The 18,646-nt window shown below is 38.9% G+C and overlaps 1 protein-coding gene and 1 long non-coding RNA gene across 2 annotated transcripts; one reads left to right on the top strand and one right to left on the bottom strand.

Moving 5' to 3' along the window:
* Positions 1–5,035: 5,035 nt before the first annotated feature.
* On the bottom strand, positions 5,036–6,463 carry LOC113340809. Its single transcript, XR_003355653.1, has 2 exons — positions 6,214–6,463; positions 5,036–6,097 (listed from the first exon to the last, which is right to left on the bottom strand). It is a non-coding gene; the product is annotated as an uncharacterized LOC113340809 (long non-coding RNA).
* A 583-nt stretch (positions 6,464–7,046) lies between these two features.
* LOC113340872 lies at positions 7,047–8,117 on the top strand. The gene has a single exon (XM_026585924.1). The coding sequence runs from the start codon at positions 7,047–7,049 to the stop codon at positions 8,115–8,117; it is 1,071 nt and encodes a 356-aa protein (XP_026441709.1).
* The last annotated feature ends 10,529 nt before the right edge of the window (positions 8,118–18,646 follow it).

The raw sequence follows: 18,646 nt of genomic DNA, 5'->3' as shown, positions 1-18,646 counted from the left end.
GAGTATGCATGTAATGAGAAGTCCCTATATGATTTTAGATGTAAACCATAGTCGACGGTATGCTTCAGATAACGAATGATCCTCTTCACCAGCTCCCAATGCTCCACAAACGGCTCATGCATGTATTGACACACTTTATTAACTGCCACTGAAATGTATGGCCGCGTCAGATGTAAATATTGAAGTGCACCAACAACACTACGATACAATGTTGGGTCTGCAAACTTTTCTGAGCCAAGTTTCTGAATCTTGACATTTGAAGCTAATGGTGTAGTGACCGGTTTAACGCCATCCAACTTGGTTCGTCGTAGAAGATCAGTGACATATTTGCGCTGAGTTAAAAAAATATCTGATCCTTGCCTGAGAACTTCGACACCCCAAAAGAAAGACAAATCACCCATGTCTTTTATAGCAAAGGCTTTACCAAGATATGCAATGAGCTTGGTAATCATAGCTGGATCCGACCCTGTGACTATTATATCATCGACATACACCAAGACATATATAATGTAAGAATCATACAGCAGTACAAACAAGGAACTGTCAGCAATGGAGGCTTTAAACCCAAGATGCAACAAGTGACTGTTGAGTTTCGAAAACCAAGCTCGGGGAGCTTGTTTAAGTCCGTAAAGCGACTTGTGAAGCTTACAAACATGATTGGGAAAATTTGGGTCTACATATCCCGGCGGTTGCTTCATGAAGACATCTTCTTCCAAATGGCCATGTAAAAAGGAATTCTCAACATCCAATTGTTTCAGCTGCCACTGATTCATCACAGCAAGTGATAATACAAGTCGAATAGTACATGGTTTGACGACATGACTGAAAGTTTCACCGAAATCAACACCTTCCTGTTGATTGAAGCCTTTCGCCACCAAACGAGCTTTGCGTCGCTCGATACTCCCATCTGGATTTTGCTTAACACGGAATACCCATTTCAACCCAACCACATTCATGCCAGGATCATACTTAACCAACGAGTACATACCATTTTGAATAAGAGCATTGATCTGATCATCCATCGGTCCCCTCCACTTTGGATCTTTGTTCGCAGCAGAAAAACATGTTGGCTCCATGTAATCAGACTCAGGAAGAGGATGCTTTGTTGCTGTCAAGAACAATTTTTGAATGGGTTTTGAGATACCTGCCTTAGCCCTTGTAACCATGGGATGAGTGACTGCAACTTGCTGAATTGGCTGTTCAACTTCCTGCTGAACATCGTGCTGTATCTGCAGATTGAAGTCTGTGGAAGAACTGCCTGAGAAACACTGAGTGTGTCCATAATCTGCGTTGTAGACACCGGAGATCCTGGAACTGTTGGTGATGCAGAATCAGTCGACAGCGCTGGTGATGATTGAGCTGGCGAATCACTATGAAGAGGTGATTGCAGAGTACCAGTTTCTTGAGCAGCTGAGATACTTGTTTTTCTAAACGGATGAGAAAACAGTACACTAGTACAAGAGGGTTTTATACCTTAACAAGACGACGTCAGCTGCTGCGGAATAGGCATGAAAGGGAATGATCTCTCTTCAAAACGAACATGATGACTAATATAGATTCTGTTTGTTTCACGATGCAAACACATGTAACCCTTGTGAGCACTGCTATAGCCTATAAAAACACACGGAAGAGATCGTGGATCTAGTTTATGTTTATTGTATTGGCGAAGACAGGGATAGGCTAAGCAGCCAAAAACTCTTAAAAAAGTGTAATCTGGTTGCTTATTAAATAGGAGTTCAAGAGGAGTTGTTGTCTCAGATTTGGATTTAGGGAGCCTGTTAATGAGATAGCAAGCTGTAGAGAATGCATCAGCCCAAAAGGACTGTGGCATGTGTGCATGAAACAAAAGAGCCAAACCAGACTCAGTTACATGGCGAATACGATGTTCTGCAATTCCATTCTGAGGTGATGTATGTGGGAAAGAAAACCTATGTTGGATTCCAGAGTCATTCAGATAAGATGTGAATTTTTTGTATTCAAGTGCATTATCAGATTGAAAAACCTTAATTTTATGATGTGTAAGATTTTCAATTTGTTTACGGAAGAGAACGAATGTATGTAATGCATCAGAACATTGGACAAGAGGATAAATCCATGTAAAATGTGAATAAACATACATAAAAAGAATATAATAACGAAAACCAAGTCTAGACAGCTGGGCTGAAACCCAAATATCAGAGACTATCAAGCTTAACGGCTTGTCATAAACAGTTTCGCTAAGAGAGAAAGGTAGTTTCCTGCTTTTACTAACATGACAGGAGTGACAGAAATCAAAGCTATTACTTAAGACTGGAATTTTGATGACAAATTTTGGAGACCGTACGCAACATTGGATGACCCAAACGTTGGTGCCACAGTGGTAGAGTAGAAGAGACATGAGCTTGCGGCTTTATTGAAGGTGCTAGCATGTCTATTCCCGAAAAGACGTAGAGACCATTCCTATTCAGCCCTCACAGCAGTGTTTCCCCCGTTTGCTTGTCCTTTACAACAAAGTAAGATGTGTGAAATTCAAAAAATACATCATTGTCCTTGCAGAATTGAGTAACTGACAGCAAGTTTGTTTTTATTTGCGGAACATGATAAATGTTGTTCAAAACAAAAGATCTTGACTTATAAAGGAATGAGGCATTACCAACATTGGAAATGTTGAGTGCATTACCATTACCAATGTGTACTTGTTCAGTACCATCATACTCATGGGGAATAGTGAGATTCCTCAAATCTGCAGTAAGATGGTGAGTAGATCCCGTGTCCGTTACCCAACCATTATCATTCTGTCCACCTGGTAATGCTATGTAAGCTGCAGGATGACATTGATTGCCATTGCTTTTCTCGTATCGAAACCAGCACCGATTTTCCGTGTGATTCCTCTTCTTACAAATTTGACAGACTTGATCTCCCTGATTTCCTCTTTGTTGCTGCTGAGAATTGTTGTTGTTTCTTGGATTATTGTTGTTGTTCCTCCTGTTGTTATGATTATTGTTGTTTGGATATTGATTCCCATGATTGTTGAAACGCCTCTGATCAGGCTTGCTACTCGCAACAACTACATTAGCCAAAGGTTGCTGCAAAGACTATAACTATTGTTCTAACCGCATATCAAAGGTTAGTAAATGAGTATAAATGCTATCTATAGACATATTTTCAGCAATGCTCAACGATGTTATAATTGAGTCATAAGCTTGGTTTAGACCATTACTAATGACCTGTTTCTTCTCATCATCTGAAACCGTGCATCCATATGCAGTAAGCTGCTCAAATAAACTCTCAGCTTCTTGCAAAAATTGTTTAAGGGTTTTGTTACCTTTCTGTAGTGAATGAAGTTGCCTTTTCAGATTCACCTGATGTGCAAGGGTTTTTGGTGTAAAATAGCTTTCTAGCTTATCCCAGACTTGCTTTGCCGTATCCAGTCCACCAACTTCAGCGAGCACTTCAGGTGTAAGAGTGGAGTTTAGCCATCCAACCAACAGTGAATCACATGCCTCATGTTCTGTAAAATCTGGGTTGATATCATCACTATCAGGTAGGGTTCTAGCAGGATTTACCTTGGTTCCATCAATAAAACCCGTGAGACCATATCCCTTTAGGATAGGTTTGAACTGTGGCTTCCAAAGGAGATGATTGGTTTCTGTGTGTTTGAGAGTTACCAGGTGATGAATCTGGATTTGTCGAAGGCTAGATGTTGTAGCCATTAGTGGTGTTTTAGGTTTTTTTTTTTTTTTGTGTTTTTGCGGAAGCGTTGGATCGACAAGCTGATACCAACTTAGAACACTATTTTTGGTGAATATCTTCCACACCAAAGTGTGGAGATGAGTTTCTTATTTATACTAATAGTTCATCAGAACTATTTCAGAAACTGTTACAGATGCTACATAGACGGTAACAAGGAAAGAACAAGGTTTTGCTAACTATAAGTCCTAGTTACACGGCTGTAGACCGGTTGCTGTTGTAGACTGGCTCAGTTGAGAGTCTTGAGAAAGACTCGCAACAGTATGGCTAACAGAGTGTAGAATCCATGTGATCTTCATAACTTTACTTACATAAATCCGACCAAAATTAATATGCACACCGTATGTATGCGACAACACAAATACAAATGGAAAGATGGATCATTCAACAAATCAAATGATCATATTACAACAAAATTAACCAAAAAATTACTATTAAATGAACATACGTATCAAATAGAAACTTCAGCATAATCATGTGTTTCAATATATGATTTAAATTGGAAAATATACACAACAATTTTTCATGCAAGTGAACTCCTTTTAACGCTGCTGCAAAAAATCAATAGGTTAGCGAAGAAAATCTGAATGTGTAAAAGAAATTGAAAAAAAAGATGGAAGTTAATAGAGGGTGACCGTAGAGAGAAAAACCCTATCCTCATCCCCCCCCCCCCAATGCATGAACAATTGATAGAGAAAAGAACCCTATTTTTGGTAACTGGATTAACGAGATTGAATAGAAGATCACAATTACATGGCTTCGATTTCTCCTGAAAAGAGAAAGCACAATAATCATGTACAATTCATTAACAACTACACCAATCGTCTATATTCGATGTATTGGGTAGAGAAGAACATAGCTGTACCTATTGTGGGTGAAACCTATAACGAAACCAACAGATCAAAACTCTTACCTGCTAAAGAAAAGAGAAAACAAAGAGCACTGAGCAGAAGAAAGAGCGAGAAAAGAAAAGCATATCCTAGGGTTTGTTCTTTTCTTTGTCATACATATTGGCTAGTTGTTTTTCTTTTTTTTGTATCATCATTATCCCATGAACAAAGCATATCGTAGGGTTTGTTCTTAGGTTTTTTTTTTTTTTTTTGTGAGCGAAACAGAAAACTGGTTCTTAGGGTTTGGTATGTGTTTTTTTTGGTTTTATGTTTTTTGGGCGAAATTTGTGTGGGAATTCCTCTTTTTTCTCTCCTTCGAGGAAAAATGAAATGGAGCAATTCTGTGAGTGGGTGAGGATCACCGTTCAACGTGGAGCCTTATGAGCTTAGGATTTTAAAGGAGTTAGATGGTGGTCTTGTCAAAATGATATATATTTATCCCAAAAGGAAACCGCCAAATGAATTGTAAAACACAAAAGTTTCCTACAATTTTTACGGCTTCAACGATTACTTGAAGCTCAAAGGTATCCAACTAGTCCTCATTTTATAGCGCGTTTGTATACAAATCTTCTTTTGACTTCTGCTTCTTCAAAAGTCGAAGTCAGAAACAACATTATTTTGCTTCATAAAAAGTTAACTTTTTGATTTCTGAAAGTTGTTTTGAAATCTGACAGCCAAACTAACTTCTGACTTTTCAACTTTTTAGAAGTCGAAAATTTACTTCTGATGTGCTATCCAAACAACGTCTATTAGTGTTTGTACTAGTTCTTAGAAGAGATCGCCAGAGCTTTTGAATAAGGAACTTATCATACACTTCGGTAAATTTCTTTTGAGTTCTATCCTTTATGCATGAGCAGGCTAAGACGCGGTGCCAAAGTGTGCTTGCAAATCTGCAAGATGAGCAAACCAGGTTCCAGCCAAAGCCTTCGGTTCATTTAACTATGAGCACGCTACCCAAACAACAACTTCGCAAACCAAATCACCAAATTTTCCCAAGATTGGGTCCCAGTAATTGGCGTGTGGGGACCAAGGAGTGGCCTCCGATGCCCAAATAACTTGAAGAAAATAATAATTAAACGATCGGTCAGCCTACTTTTATGAATTTTTAAAGTTTGACTAAACTTTTCCTAAATGATAATGGCGTGATTTCATTGCAGCACGCCATTATTATTTTCTTCTACATGTTAAAATCTTCGGAACAATAACTTCAGTTTACACAACTCTCATACTCATCCGGGTTGTATTATTCTTGGTCTTCGACACATGGTCTGTCAACATACTTCATATCTGTGTGTGTGATGAGATCAGAAAGAACATCGTCCGTCGACATTATCATCACCTCGTCCCATCATCTTGTGGAGGAGGAGGTCCTGGAGGAACTTCAAAATGTTTATTAGGATTTGACATAGGTGTAGGAGGCCGGTTTGCGGTTCGCGGTGGTCTTGCTAGCAACTTCCTCAAATGACTATCATATGGAGCTGCAAATTGTTGTACAAGATGAAGTGTTACATACACATACTCAGTGTAAGTCTTCACTAATCATGCATTTTAAATTGAAGTTACTGAAAATGGAACTAATTACATAAAAACGTACCTGAATTTATGGTAAGTGAGAGGTTTAAGCTAATGAAGAAGAGAAACAGGAATGCCAAGAAGATCGCCAGTTGTGTTCTTCTTCTGGTCAAAGACTCCATTGCTGAAGCAGAGAATGAATATTGATTGGGCAATCGAGAATATTGCCTTCGTTGAAGAAAATACAAAAAAAGATGGAGATTTTGTTAGATCCTTGACAAAAATCAATCACTATATATATACACAAAAAAGTACAAACATTTATCTCAAGCCAGCTACTCTCCGGACCCATGCAGGCACGCAAGACCACAAATTCTAGGGGCTACAAGATTCAAGTTTCAACACGCTTACTTATTCCCTTGACTAGCAAGTGTACCATGCAATGTCCATAGAAAAAATAAAATTCCATTATTGTTGGTATTTTGTTTTCGAAGTACAAATAAAATTCCTTTACTGTTAGGAAACTCTTATTCCATTACATGACATGTATGCAATAACGTCGATCCAAAAAAAAAAAAAAGAGTATTCACGTGAGGAGAGAGAAACAATGTGGTGGTGCGATTTTCTTTGTGGTGTTTTTGTGCCTTTTGATTGGTTCTTAGGGTTTCTGCCGCCTTCCTCTCCGTCTGGTGGTATGGAGGTTTCTCCTCTGCCGCTTTTTCCGCCGCTATCATCCATCTCTCAGGGGTAGCTGGCTTTTCTTTAGGAGATCAATCTGGTTCTCTTAGTGCTAAGGTTTCAAGTGTTGGTGAGAATCCTCTGGTTGATTCTCTGATTTCTTCTCCAGCGGTGGATGGTAAAACTTGATCTTCTTCTTTATTCCCAGGTCGAAAAGATGCTTTTCCGGCGGCTACTATGAAATTTGTTCCTACTTCATTGGTTGATGGTCAAAGAGTGGTGGCTGTGAAAGGGGTTGAGCTTGAACGTAAAATTAAACGATGTGAAAATCTGGTAGTGGGGGTTTTTGTTGGCAAGCGTTTGGCTTACAATTTGGTTAAAAGAGTCACTGAGCGAGCTTGGAAACCTAAAGGTAGTTTCTCTCTTACCATTCATGGTGAATTTGCGTTTATATTTGATTTCAATGATGATGAACGTTCAACTGCCTTAGAACATGGATCCATGTATATTTCCAATCAATTGTTCTTGGTACAGCCATGGCATCCAGATATTGAGAGTGAGATTGCTGAATTAAAATCGGTTCCAATCTGGATGAATTTTCGAAAAGTTCCTCTTCATTTTTGGGACTCTGATGGTTTAAGCAGAATTGCTAGTTATTTAGGAAGACCAATTATGATGGATAACCAGACTTTACATTGTACTAGAATGAGTTATGCTCGTGTTTGTGTGGAAGTTGATGTTAATTTCGATTTTCCTACTACAATTCCTGTGGTGATTGATGGTACTAAGAGATTTTTGGTTGACGTAGAGTATTCATGGAAACCTCCAAAATGTCCACATTTCCATGTATTTGGACATACTCTGAATGGATGTGTTAAAGACAAAATAGAAAAAGCTGTTGCTGCTGCAGCTTCTGCAGAAAAGCAAAAGACTCAAGTGAAGGAAGTTTGGGTAGTAAAACAGTCTAAAGCATCAAAAAGGAATAGAGAACCTAATGATGAGGATGATGTTACTATTGAAGATGAAAGTGACTCTACTTCTGTTGCTAATATAAGTGATGATGAAAACCTTATTTCTGATCAGAATCTAGTTCAGTGCCCTATAACTACTAATAATACTTTTACTGCTTTAGATCCCGGTTCTTTTTCAAGGGTGTTAATGGATATTACACATACTTCCAATACTGGTAGTGGTAATGGTACTACTAATGATTCTCATATACCTACTTTTAAGGAGGACTCTCTTTCTAGTGGTACTGCTAGAGCTCATTTTCCTGGTAAATCCAGTTCTTCTAATCATTCTTCTTAGGGATTGCAGGTTAGAGCTATTGACCCAAAAAAGGTCAGTAGACTTAAGAAGCCTCATATTCCTGTTACTAATAATGCTTAAAGTAGCAGCTTGGAATTTGAGGGGTCTAAATGATCCCCTCAAACAGGTAGAAGTAGGTAGCTTAATTAGACAGAATAAATTGTCCATTGTGGGCATCCTTGAAACTCATGTTCAAGAAGTTAATAAAGTTCAGATTAGAAATAATATCCAAGAAGGCTGGCATTTTGTGGATAACTACATTAATAACAATTCAGGGAGAATCTGGATTGGTTGGAATCCTCTAGAAGTTACCATTGCAGTTTTACATTCTTCTCCACAATCTGTATTTCTGGATGTGTCTACTTCTAGAAATTTTAATTTCATACTTACTTTTGTTTATGGTTTCAATGATCCAAGACAAAGACTCTCTCTGTGGAATGAATTAGAAGCGTTTGATGATTTTAATAATAGACCTTGGATGATAATGAGGGACTTTAATTCCATTCTTTACTCTGATGAGAAGGTTGGGGGTGCTGCTGTCACTTCTAGTCAAATGGTAGACTTTCAAAATTGCATACAAGCTTATTGTTTGTTTGATCTTCATTATTCAGGTTGCTTATTCACTTGGTGTAATGAACAACAAGGAGATGGGAGGATTGCTTCTAACTTGGACAGAATCCTTGTTAACTTGGAGTGAATAAACCAGTTTGAAGACTCTAAAGCTGAATTTCTTACTAATGGCATTTCTGATCACTCTCCAGGTATTGCTACTATTTTTGAAAAGAGAAAACATGGTCCTCCCCCTTTCAGATTTTATAATTTCATTACCGAGGAACCAGATTTCTTGAGATTAGTAAAGAATAATTGGCAGCACAAAATCCAAGGTAACCCTATGTATGTTCTAGTAGCAAAACTGAAAAGACTGAAACAAATTATTATAAAATGGAAGAAGGAAAGGTTTCAGTATATGTCTGCTAAGGTTCAGGAGGCTAAGAAGGAAATGCAGCAAGCTCAATTACAAGTGCAAGAAAGGCCTCTTTGTCCTCATGTGACCTCTAAGGAAAGAGTAGCTGTTAAGAAGTACTCTTATTTGGTTAAGTATGAAGAATCCATGTTAAAATAGAAATCTAGAGTTATGTGGCTGGACCTTGGAGATTCAAATTCTTCTTTTTTTCTTTAACTCCATGAAGGAAAGAAGATCAAGAAACAACATCTTATCTATCATTTCTTCTTCAGGTGAAGTGTTAGATGAAGATCTTCCTATTGCTAAAGAATGCATTGAGCTATACTCAAATCTTTTTGATGAGGAAGGTGCTTTTAACTCTGATACTAGTGGTATTGATTCTTTACAATTTCCTTCTATTGTTAACTCTGCCACTGCTGAGAGTTTAACTACTGATGTTACTAGAGATGAGATTGTCTTAGCTCTTTCTTCTATAGGGTCAAATAAAGCTCCTGGGCCTGATGGGTTTTCAAGTCACTTTTTCAAAGTTTGTTGGTCTATTGTAGGAGATGATTTTGTTGCTGCTATCCACATTTTTTTCTCAAAATCTAGAATTTTAAAAGAGATTAACAACATCTTTATTACCTTAGTAGCCAAATGTGATAATCCTTCAAAGGTCTCTGATTTTAGACCTATTGCTTGCTGCAACGTGATCTACAAGTGCATCACAAAGATTATTTCCTTAAGAATGAAGAAAGTTCTGCAAGACTTAATTAGTGTTAATCAATCAGCCTTTGTTTCTGGAAGAGCCATCCAAGATAACATTATGGTAGCACATGAGGTAGTGAGAAATTATCATAGAAGACCAGGTACTCCAAGATGTTCTCTTAAAATTGATCTTAAAAAAGCCTATGACACTGTTAATTGGAAGGCAGTCATCAGCACTATGAAGAAAATGGGGTTTCCAGAAAAATTTCTTAATTGGATTTTCTTGTGTATTTCTTCTGCAAAATACTCTATTATCATAAATGGAGCCCCTTATGGTTTCTTTGGTGCCACTAGAGTTTTGAGGCAGGGCTGCCCTCTCTCCCCTTACCTCTTTGTTATTGTTATGGAGATATTTAATAGTTTTCTTCAACAGCAAGTTGCTCAAGGCTCTTATGGTTTTCACCCAAGATGCTCCTTAACTAAATTGACACATTTATGCATTGCTGATGATGTTCTGGTGTTCTTTAAAGGTTCTGTGGCAGCTGCTACTACCGTGAAAAATTACTTGGATGCTTTCAGTAGCTGTTCTGATCTGGATGTTAACAAAGAAAAAACCGCTCTGTATGCTTCAGCAGTGGACTCCACAGTGCTTACTGGTATTACTACTTGTCTTGATTGTACTTCAGATAAACTTCCTATTAGATATCTGGGTTTACCTCTGCTCTCTACAAAACTATCTTATGCCGACTGTGCCCCCTTATCTCTAGAGTGTTGGCTAGGGTTAAAACTTAGAAGGCAAAGCATTTGGCTTTTCCTGGCAGACTTAGGCTTATTAAAGTTGTTCTTACTGGTATGATCCAATTCTGCTTCTCTTGTTTTGTATTTCCCCAAAGAGTTATCAAGGAGTTAACCAGCATATTCAAGAAGTTTTTGTGGCCTGGATCTTACCTAGGGAAAAAACATAACCCCATAAAATGGGATACTGTTTGCTTACCTTATGAGGAGGGGGGTTTAGGGGTTAAGGATCTTTCTATTTCTAACACTGCCTCCAATTTGAGACATATTTGAGATTTAGTTACTGACAGACACTCTGTTTGTACTGACTGGATTCATAAAAACCTTATAAAGAATATAGACTTTTGGAAGATACAAACTCCTCAAGACTCCTCTTGGTGTTGGAGGAGAATATTGGATCACAGAGACATAGCCAAAGGCCAAATTGCCCATATTGTAGGTAATGGTGCTCAAACTTTATTCCTTTTGGATCATTGGCATCCAAACGAAAAGCTAATTGATTGGATTGATCCTGATATTATTGCTCAATACATTCCAAATGAAAATGCTACGGTGTCTGATTTTATTGATGGAAATTATTGGTCTTTTCCTGCTCCTACTTCCCAACTTACTGCTGATGTTTTCCTCAAGATTGCTTCTGTTAAGCTTAGTCCACAACATGAGGATATTATTATCTGGAGACCTAATTCTAAAGGTGTTTTTGCCATGAAGGATACTTATAAAGATATATCTACTCACTTAGTTCATGTATTCTGGCATTCCCTTGGTTGGTTCAAATTGCACATACCTAGGCGCTCTTTCATAGCTTGGTTAGCCCTTCACAACAGACTGAAGACTAGAGATAGACTTGTAAAGTGGGGTATTACTGATTCTAATAAATGCGTTCTCTGTGATAATGGTAGAGTCTGCTGCTCACCTCTTCCATGACTGCCCATTCTCAGCCCTCATCTGGAGGGGTTTACTGCTGAAGCTAGGATATTCAAGGGGCAATACTCAGACATGGGAGCATGAAATTCAATGGTGTCTCACCTTCTTTTATGGGAATGATTTGATTAGCTCTATAAAGAAGTTAGTTTTTACTAGCTTTATTTACCAGATTTGGAGAGAGAGAAATAACAGAATTTTTGCTGCTACTAGTAATTCTTCTCTGCAAGTCAGTTTGCTCATTACTCAAGATATCCAGCTCAAGCTCAGTGCTCATATCAGGTTTTGCAGTGATATTCCAGCAAATAGATACTTCATGAAGAACTGGAATATTTATTGCATTTTTACTCCCAAAATCTGGAAGCCTTGCTGGTGGATTGGTCCTGATGAAGATGAAATTATGATCAATTCTGATGGTTCCTTAACTGGAAATTCTTCTGGCTTTGGAGCTCTTCTTAGAACTAGAAGTGGAGAAGTTGTGGACTGTGCTTATGGAGGTTCTCAGCCTATATTAGTTGCTGCTCATGAACTTCAGGGAGTTAAACTAGGTCTGAGGTTAGCTATTGAGCATAATCTTTCAAAAATTCATATCATGATTGATTCTATTACTATTGTTCTCCTTCTCAAGATGATTGACCCCAAGCCACCTTGGAATTCACTGTCCATTTGGAGAAGGGTTTGTTTAATGCTGAGCCAATTTGAAAGGGTAAAGATTAGTCACTGCTTCAGAGAGATAAACAGAGCAGCTGATTTTCTTGCTGGTATTCACCCTAGTTGCAAGTTCATCAGACTAGCTACCAGTCAGTTTAGTCATGATTTACAGACTATTCTTCTGGAGGATAGCAGTAGAAAAGTTTACTTTAGGTGAAAGCCTTAGGCTTGTTGTGTGGTTTTTTTGTTTGATGTTTTTGTTTTTTGTTTTTCTGTTGTAATTTTTTGTTTTGGTTTTGGGCACTAGCCCAGCTGAATGTATAAAAAAAAAAGTCGATCCAAAAAATGCTATCAGAAGACGTTTGATAATACCGAGAACAAACCAATTCTGTGCCACAAGTCATAACCTATAAACTTTAAAAAAAAAATCTGTGCTATTAAGGCACAAGTCATAACCTAGAAACTCAAAAAAAAAAGAACAAACAAAAACACTAAATTTCACTTGACTTGATTGCCGGTGTCATTAAACCACTTGAAATTGCCAAAGACCATCGAGTCGCATGATAGTCCATCATTGTGTACAAATCACACGATACCACTATCTGGTGAAACAACGGGGGCTAGAAATAACCTGACTCAGATATTCACGAATAACACAATATAAAATACACTCATTGCCTTGCACTGCATTATACGTTTCCGATTCCACTGATACTGATTAACACCCATTTGTTCTTTCTTTTGGGATGAATAATCAGAAGATTTCTTAAAAACAGAATACTAAAACTACTTTGGTCGCCACCATCAAGAGAATAACTATTGTTCATGGTCTTCATCTCTAACAATGAGAAGAAGATTGTTGTGATATTTGTTGACTCTTGAAAAAACAATGAGAGATATCTCAGACTACTGTTATATTTATAAGATTTTGAGATTTTTGGGAAATTTTGTAAAAAACGTGATATTTATAAGGTTTTATGAAGTTCTAAAGGTTTTCAGAGATAATTTGAAGGGGTTGGAATTTGGAACGAAAAGAAAACTGACTACCGACTTCTAAGATTGATATCTAGCAGTAGCATGAGATGAGAGAAGCAAAAAATGGGGGATTTTTATACCGAGAAGCAATTTTAATCCGTTGTAAGATACAAAAGGCAGTAGTTATTACATTCAAAAGTTGTGTGTTTGGTAGGTGAAACACTCCATATGTTTACCACGATCGAGCAGTCATATTATGCCAAACAAAATAGAAGGTAGTTAGTACTTGGGGAATTGAATGTTCTTTATTCCACTGATGACAAGAAGGGGGGAAATATTCCAACCTATGCCCAGTTACAAGAACTTCACCAAGTCATGAATGCTTGTCAGCTAATGGATAAACTTCCATCTGGGCCTCGATTCACTTGGTCGAATAAACGTATTCATGGGAAGAACATTCAGGAGCGCATTGGTCGGCTGCTTATGAATGCTCAGTGGAAAATAATGTTTCCCAATGCTCAGGTATCCCATCTCTACTTTTTTACTTCTGATCATAGAGTTGTTTTATTGGATACAAATCCTACATTTAAATACAGACCTAGGCCCTTTAGATTGGAAGCTATATGGCTGCAAGATTTGAGGTTTAGACACTTAATTGATCAAATTTGGGCCCAGCGGAATCCAGTTACTTAGGATCATCTTACATTACTACAAAAATTTAAGATGCTTTCGGTTGAAGCTAAGTTATGGAATGAAAATTTGTTTGGTGACATTCATAAGAATGTTGCTAAAGCTCGAGCCAATTTATGCCAAGCGCAGGACAATTTTGCTAGGTTTCCATCTGTGGATAACAAAGCAAGGGAGGAAAATTTTCTTCGCACTTATTTGGATATGTTAAGGCTTAAAGAGCTTTTTTGGGCCCAAAAGACCCGTGTCCGGTAGCTGCGATGTGGTAATCAAAATACTAGGTTTTTCCATCTTTCTACTTTTGTTCGTCGGTACCGTAATAAGATTTCTTATCTTAAAAATGATGCTGGAACTTGGGTAGGAGATGAGGAAGGTCTAGAGTTGCTTATCAATGATTATTTTAAATCTTTATATACGTCCAGTAACCCTCCTGATCCGGGGGGTTTAGATAAGTTGGTTCCTAGAGTTATTTCTTTGGAGGATAATAGACTTCTTACTAAGGAAGTGTCCGAGGATGAAATCCTCCAAAGCATTAATCAACTGGGACCTTTAAAGGCCCCTGGACCTGATGAGATTGAAGGTATCTTTTTTATAAGACTTATTGGGATATAATTGGCCCCTCTGTTATATCTGTTATTCAGAATTTTTTCTCAAGGGGTATTCTTAATTCAGATTTTAACAGTACTTTTATTGTACTTATCCCAAAGACGAAGAGTCCATCCAGTTTTAATGTCCGGATATGACGGCTGAACATTTCCTGAGCCAGGTCCCGTAAAGGGCCGTGATGGCTGTACTTCCGTCTTTGGCCCATGGGTCACTTCAATGTCCAGCCGTGATGGTTGTACATCTCTAACGCTATCTTACTTTGTGCATGGTCCGTATATGCACCTCCAACCAAGTACCCCTCCCTATATATGTCTTAATGGAATTTCTACAAGTATGGAAAGGGGAGCATATTGACATGCTTGCTTCACTATTCATGGCCGTTGCCATGAATTTCTGAATGACCTGCCAAGATGGCTGCTCACTGCCAACTCCGATGTCTATCCATGTTGGATGTACATTACCAGCTCGGTGTCCATCCATGTTGGCTGAACATTACCAGCTCGGTGTCCAGCCATGTTGGCTGTCCGCTGCCAACTCGGTGGTTGTACGTTACCAGCTCGATGTCCAGCCATGTTGGTGTCCATTGCCAACCCGATGTCCAGCCATGTTGGCTGTCCGCTGCCAACTCGGTGTCCAGCCATGTTGGCACCATGTTTCCTGTCCACTGCCAACCCGATGTCCAGCCATGCTGGATGTACATTACCAGGGCCATCTACCCAACTGGACTAATGCACCATTTGATGTAAAATTGGCTCTTGGCGAATGTGACTTCCAACTATTGCCATATTGGCCTTAGCCAATATGACTACGCGATGTGCCTTACTTGGCACCAAATATGGCCCCTGGCCAAATGCATCTTACCATGCGAAGGAATTTTTGGATGAAGCTTCATCTCAGGCCACGACGCATCTTTTAGCATGCGCCATGCTAAAAACACCGGATGTTACAAATTGTCTCGGTGGTTGGAAAAATAAGGCCTTAAATTTTGCAGGTCGAGATGTTCTCATTAAGTCTGTTCTTGACCCTTCTTTGAACCACTTAATGAGTACCTTGCGTATTCCTAAGTTTATCCTTCATAAAGTGGATCAACTGAGACGCAATTTCCTATGGAAGCATCAGACTGGTAAGCCTCGAATTAATGATATTAGTTGGGATAAAGTCTGTAAACCTATTTGGATTGGGGGATTGGGTATACGGGACTTAGAGTATCGTAGCATCTCCTTCCTTGCAGAGACTGCATGGAGGATTGCTACTCATCCTGAGTCCCTAGTCTCGAGGCTTTTGCATGCCAAATATTATAAGCACTCTCCTTTTTGGGAAACAAGTTCACCTAGTCGTGCTACTTGGAGTTGGAGGAGTATTCTCAAAGAAAAGGAGCTTATTAAACAAGGCTTAAAATGGGCTATAGGGACTGGTGAAAAAGTGAATGTATGGCAGGATTCTTGGTGTTGTGAGGTACTGTTGAGATTATTAATCCCACATTATTTGGGCATTCTAATATCCTACGGTTTATAATCCTTAGAGCCTCTCCACTCATTGCCAATTGGCATCAAGTTGTAGTATGGTGGCAGCATCAAGATCTGGTGGTGGAGCGGAATCGTCAATAAGAAAAACGAGGTTGTGTGCTTGTAGATGAAGTTGGAAAAGGAAAACCCATGAAGAATATTCATCTTGTTTGATATCTAGAGTAATAGGGATCAAAACTTTGATGTTAGAAACGGCGAAAGCCGGATGTAATGATTTTTTTGTCACTTGCCATGGATGATTATTGGTAATTTAGAGAAAGAAGAAGATGGATCGAGGTTGGTCTCGTGATACCATATCGGAGGTTAATCAATCCTTGATTATTATTATTCCATAAACTCATATAAATAGAGTTTGAGTATTACAGAAAATCTGGTATTCTCCCAGAATATTATGGTAACTAAATATCTCTAAATATATCATCTCTAAATATAATATATTGTCTATTAATATATCTCTAAATATAATATATTGCCCGTATTCTAACATGGTATCAGAGCAGGCTATTTACGACGAGTCATTAGACCACGCTTTTACTCCGCGTCACCCGATTTAATTGTCCACGTGTTAGACCCAACGAGGCTACACGTGAGGGGGCGTGTTGAAATTATTAGTCCCACATTATTTGGGCATTCTAAGATCCTACGGTTTATAATCCTTAGAGCCTCTTCACTCATTGCCAATTGGTTTTGAGTTGGATGCCCGTATTCTAACAAGTACCTCTTGATCATATTCTCGGTACTGAGTCCCATGTGGAACAAAATTTACATGTCTCTGATCTCATCTTTCCTAGCTCACATGAATGGAATCTGTCCTCAGTATCTGCAGTTGTTCCCTCTCACTTGCAGACACAGATTTTGGCAATTCCACTTTCTAGATTTTCTCCTCCTAAGGATCAACAGGTGTGGGCTCATAGTCGTGACGGTAGTGTGTCTGTTAAAGCTTGTTATAACCGGTTAGTGCAGTCGCAGGGTGTTTCTCCTAGGACAGGTAGTAAATGGAAACAACTCTGGAAGATTTGTTGCCCCGCTCATATAAAACATTTTTTTGTGGTTGTTGGCTCATGGGAAGACTTTAGTAAGGGCTAATTTACAACGTCGAGGATTGGATATCCCCATTTATTGCCCTCTATGTCAGAAGGCTGAGGAGAGTATTTCTCATCTTTTCTTATCATGTGGTTGTGTTCAGCCTATTCGGGAGATGTTGGCCTTTGCTTATGGTGTTCAAGTAAAGGGTTCTTTGGTGTCTCTTGACTGGTTCATGGATATATTCCATTTGAAAACAGCTGATGATAAAGTTAAATGGGAGACGATCATCCCCTACACCCTTTGGCACATTTGGTGTGCCAGAAATAAAACTGCTTTTAGTGCACATCCTTTTGACTGTAAGGTTGTTCTTGCTTCGGCATATAATGCTGCTGCAGATTTCTCTTGTGCAGTTAATTCCAAAACTTCTGCTAGTTATAACACATCTACTTATATTCAACGGTAACCTCCTAGTGATGACTTTGTTAAGCTTAATGTAGATGGATCTAAAACTGATGCAGGTTGTGCAGACATTGGAGGTGTGTAACGTGATTCTGATGGTGGTTTTCGAGCTGCATATGCGCATTATATTCACAAGAACTCCAACAATGTTGCTGAATTATGGGCAATCCGCGACGGGATGCAGTTGGCAGCAAGTATTGGTGTTACCAAGCTTGTTGTTGAAAGCGATTCAGAGTATGCTGTTAATCTTTGCAACACACAAACCAATAGTAGTTGGTACTGTACAGGTCTGTAGAGAGACATTTTGCACTTGTCTCAGACTTTTGAAAGTGTAAGTTTTCGACATCACTATCGGGAGGGGAACTTTGCAGCTGATGTTTTGTCGAAAAAAGCTGTTAATGAGTGTATTTCTTGTGTATGGGTTGACTCCCCTCCTGCTTTTTTGTGTTCTATTTTGACTAGTGATGTTATGGGGAGAGCCTTCCCTCGTGTTGTAAGGCTCAGCTAGTTTCTGTATTTATAAAATACATATTACCAAAAAAAAAACTAAAGCCCATTTTTGTTCCACTGGCATTTCCCTAAAGCCAATTTTGAAAATACTAGGTGCAACCAAAATGAGAGGATGGTTGCCATAAACACTTCCAATTACAAAACATGATCAGGACTTATTAAAACAAGGGACAAGAGGCAAAATGCCCCAAAATCGACCCCAACTTTGTGAAAATGCCCCAGACGTTAGGAAATAGATTAAAATGCCCCAATCCGTTATTTTTGGGACATTTTGATCAAAATTGGGCATCTTGACCGGTCAATGGAGTTTTGAAATTACATTTTTATCCTTTTTAATCAAAATGCCCTAATCCGCCACTACCACCGTCGCCACCAAATGAACAACCACCAACCACCACCGATGCCACCACCACCACTACCACTAGAACAACACCACCGCCACCATCACCACCATCACCACCCCCACCGCCAGCACCACCACCATCACCACCACCGCCGCCACCATCACCACCGTTGCCACCACCAATACCACCGCACCACCACCACAACCTGAACCCTAAATCCTGAACCCTGAATTTTAAACACTGAACCCTAAATTATGAACAATGTACCCTGAAGGGAAATTTCGACTAATTAACTCTCTTTAACGGAAAATCTAACAGATTGGGGCATTTTGATCTATTCCCTGACGTCCGGGGCATTTTCACAAGGTTGGGGAT

This window comes from Papaver somniferum, unplaced genomic scaffold (genome assembly GCF_003573695.1).
Source record: "Papaver somniferum cultivar HN1 unplaced genomic scaffold, ASM357369v1 unplaced-scaffold_24, whole genome shotgun sequence".
NCBI lineage: Eukaryota > Viridiplantae > Streptophyta > Magnoliopsida > Ranunculales > Papaveraceae > Papaver > Papaver somniferum.
The sequence above is the reverse complement of the archived record's forward strand: the minus strand, read 5'-3'. Positions and strand labels throughout refer to the sequence as shown.

What these genes read in the sequence shown, in the direction of transcription:
- LOC113340872 (XM_026585924.1), top strand. Translation starts at nt 7,047, where the DNA reads ATGAAATTTGTTCCTACTTCATTGGTTGATGGTCAAAGAGTGGTGGCT.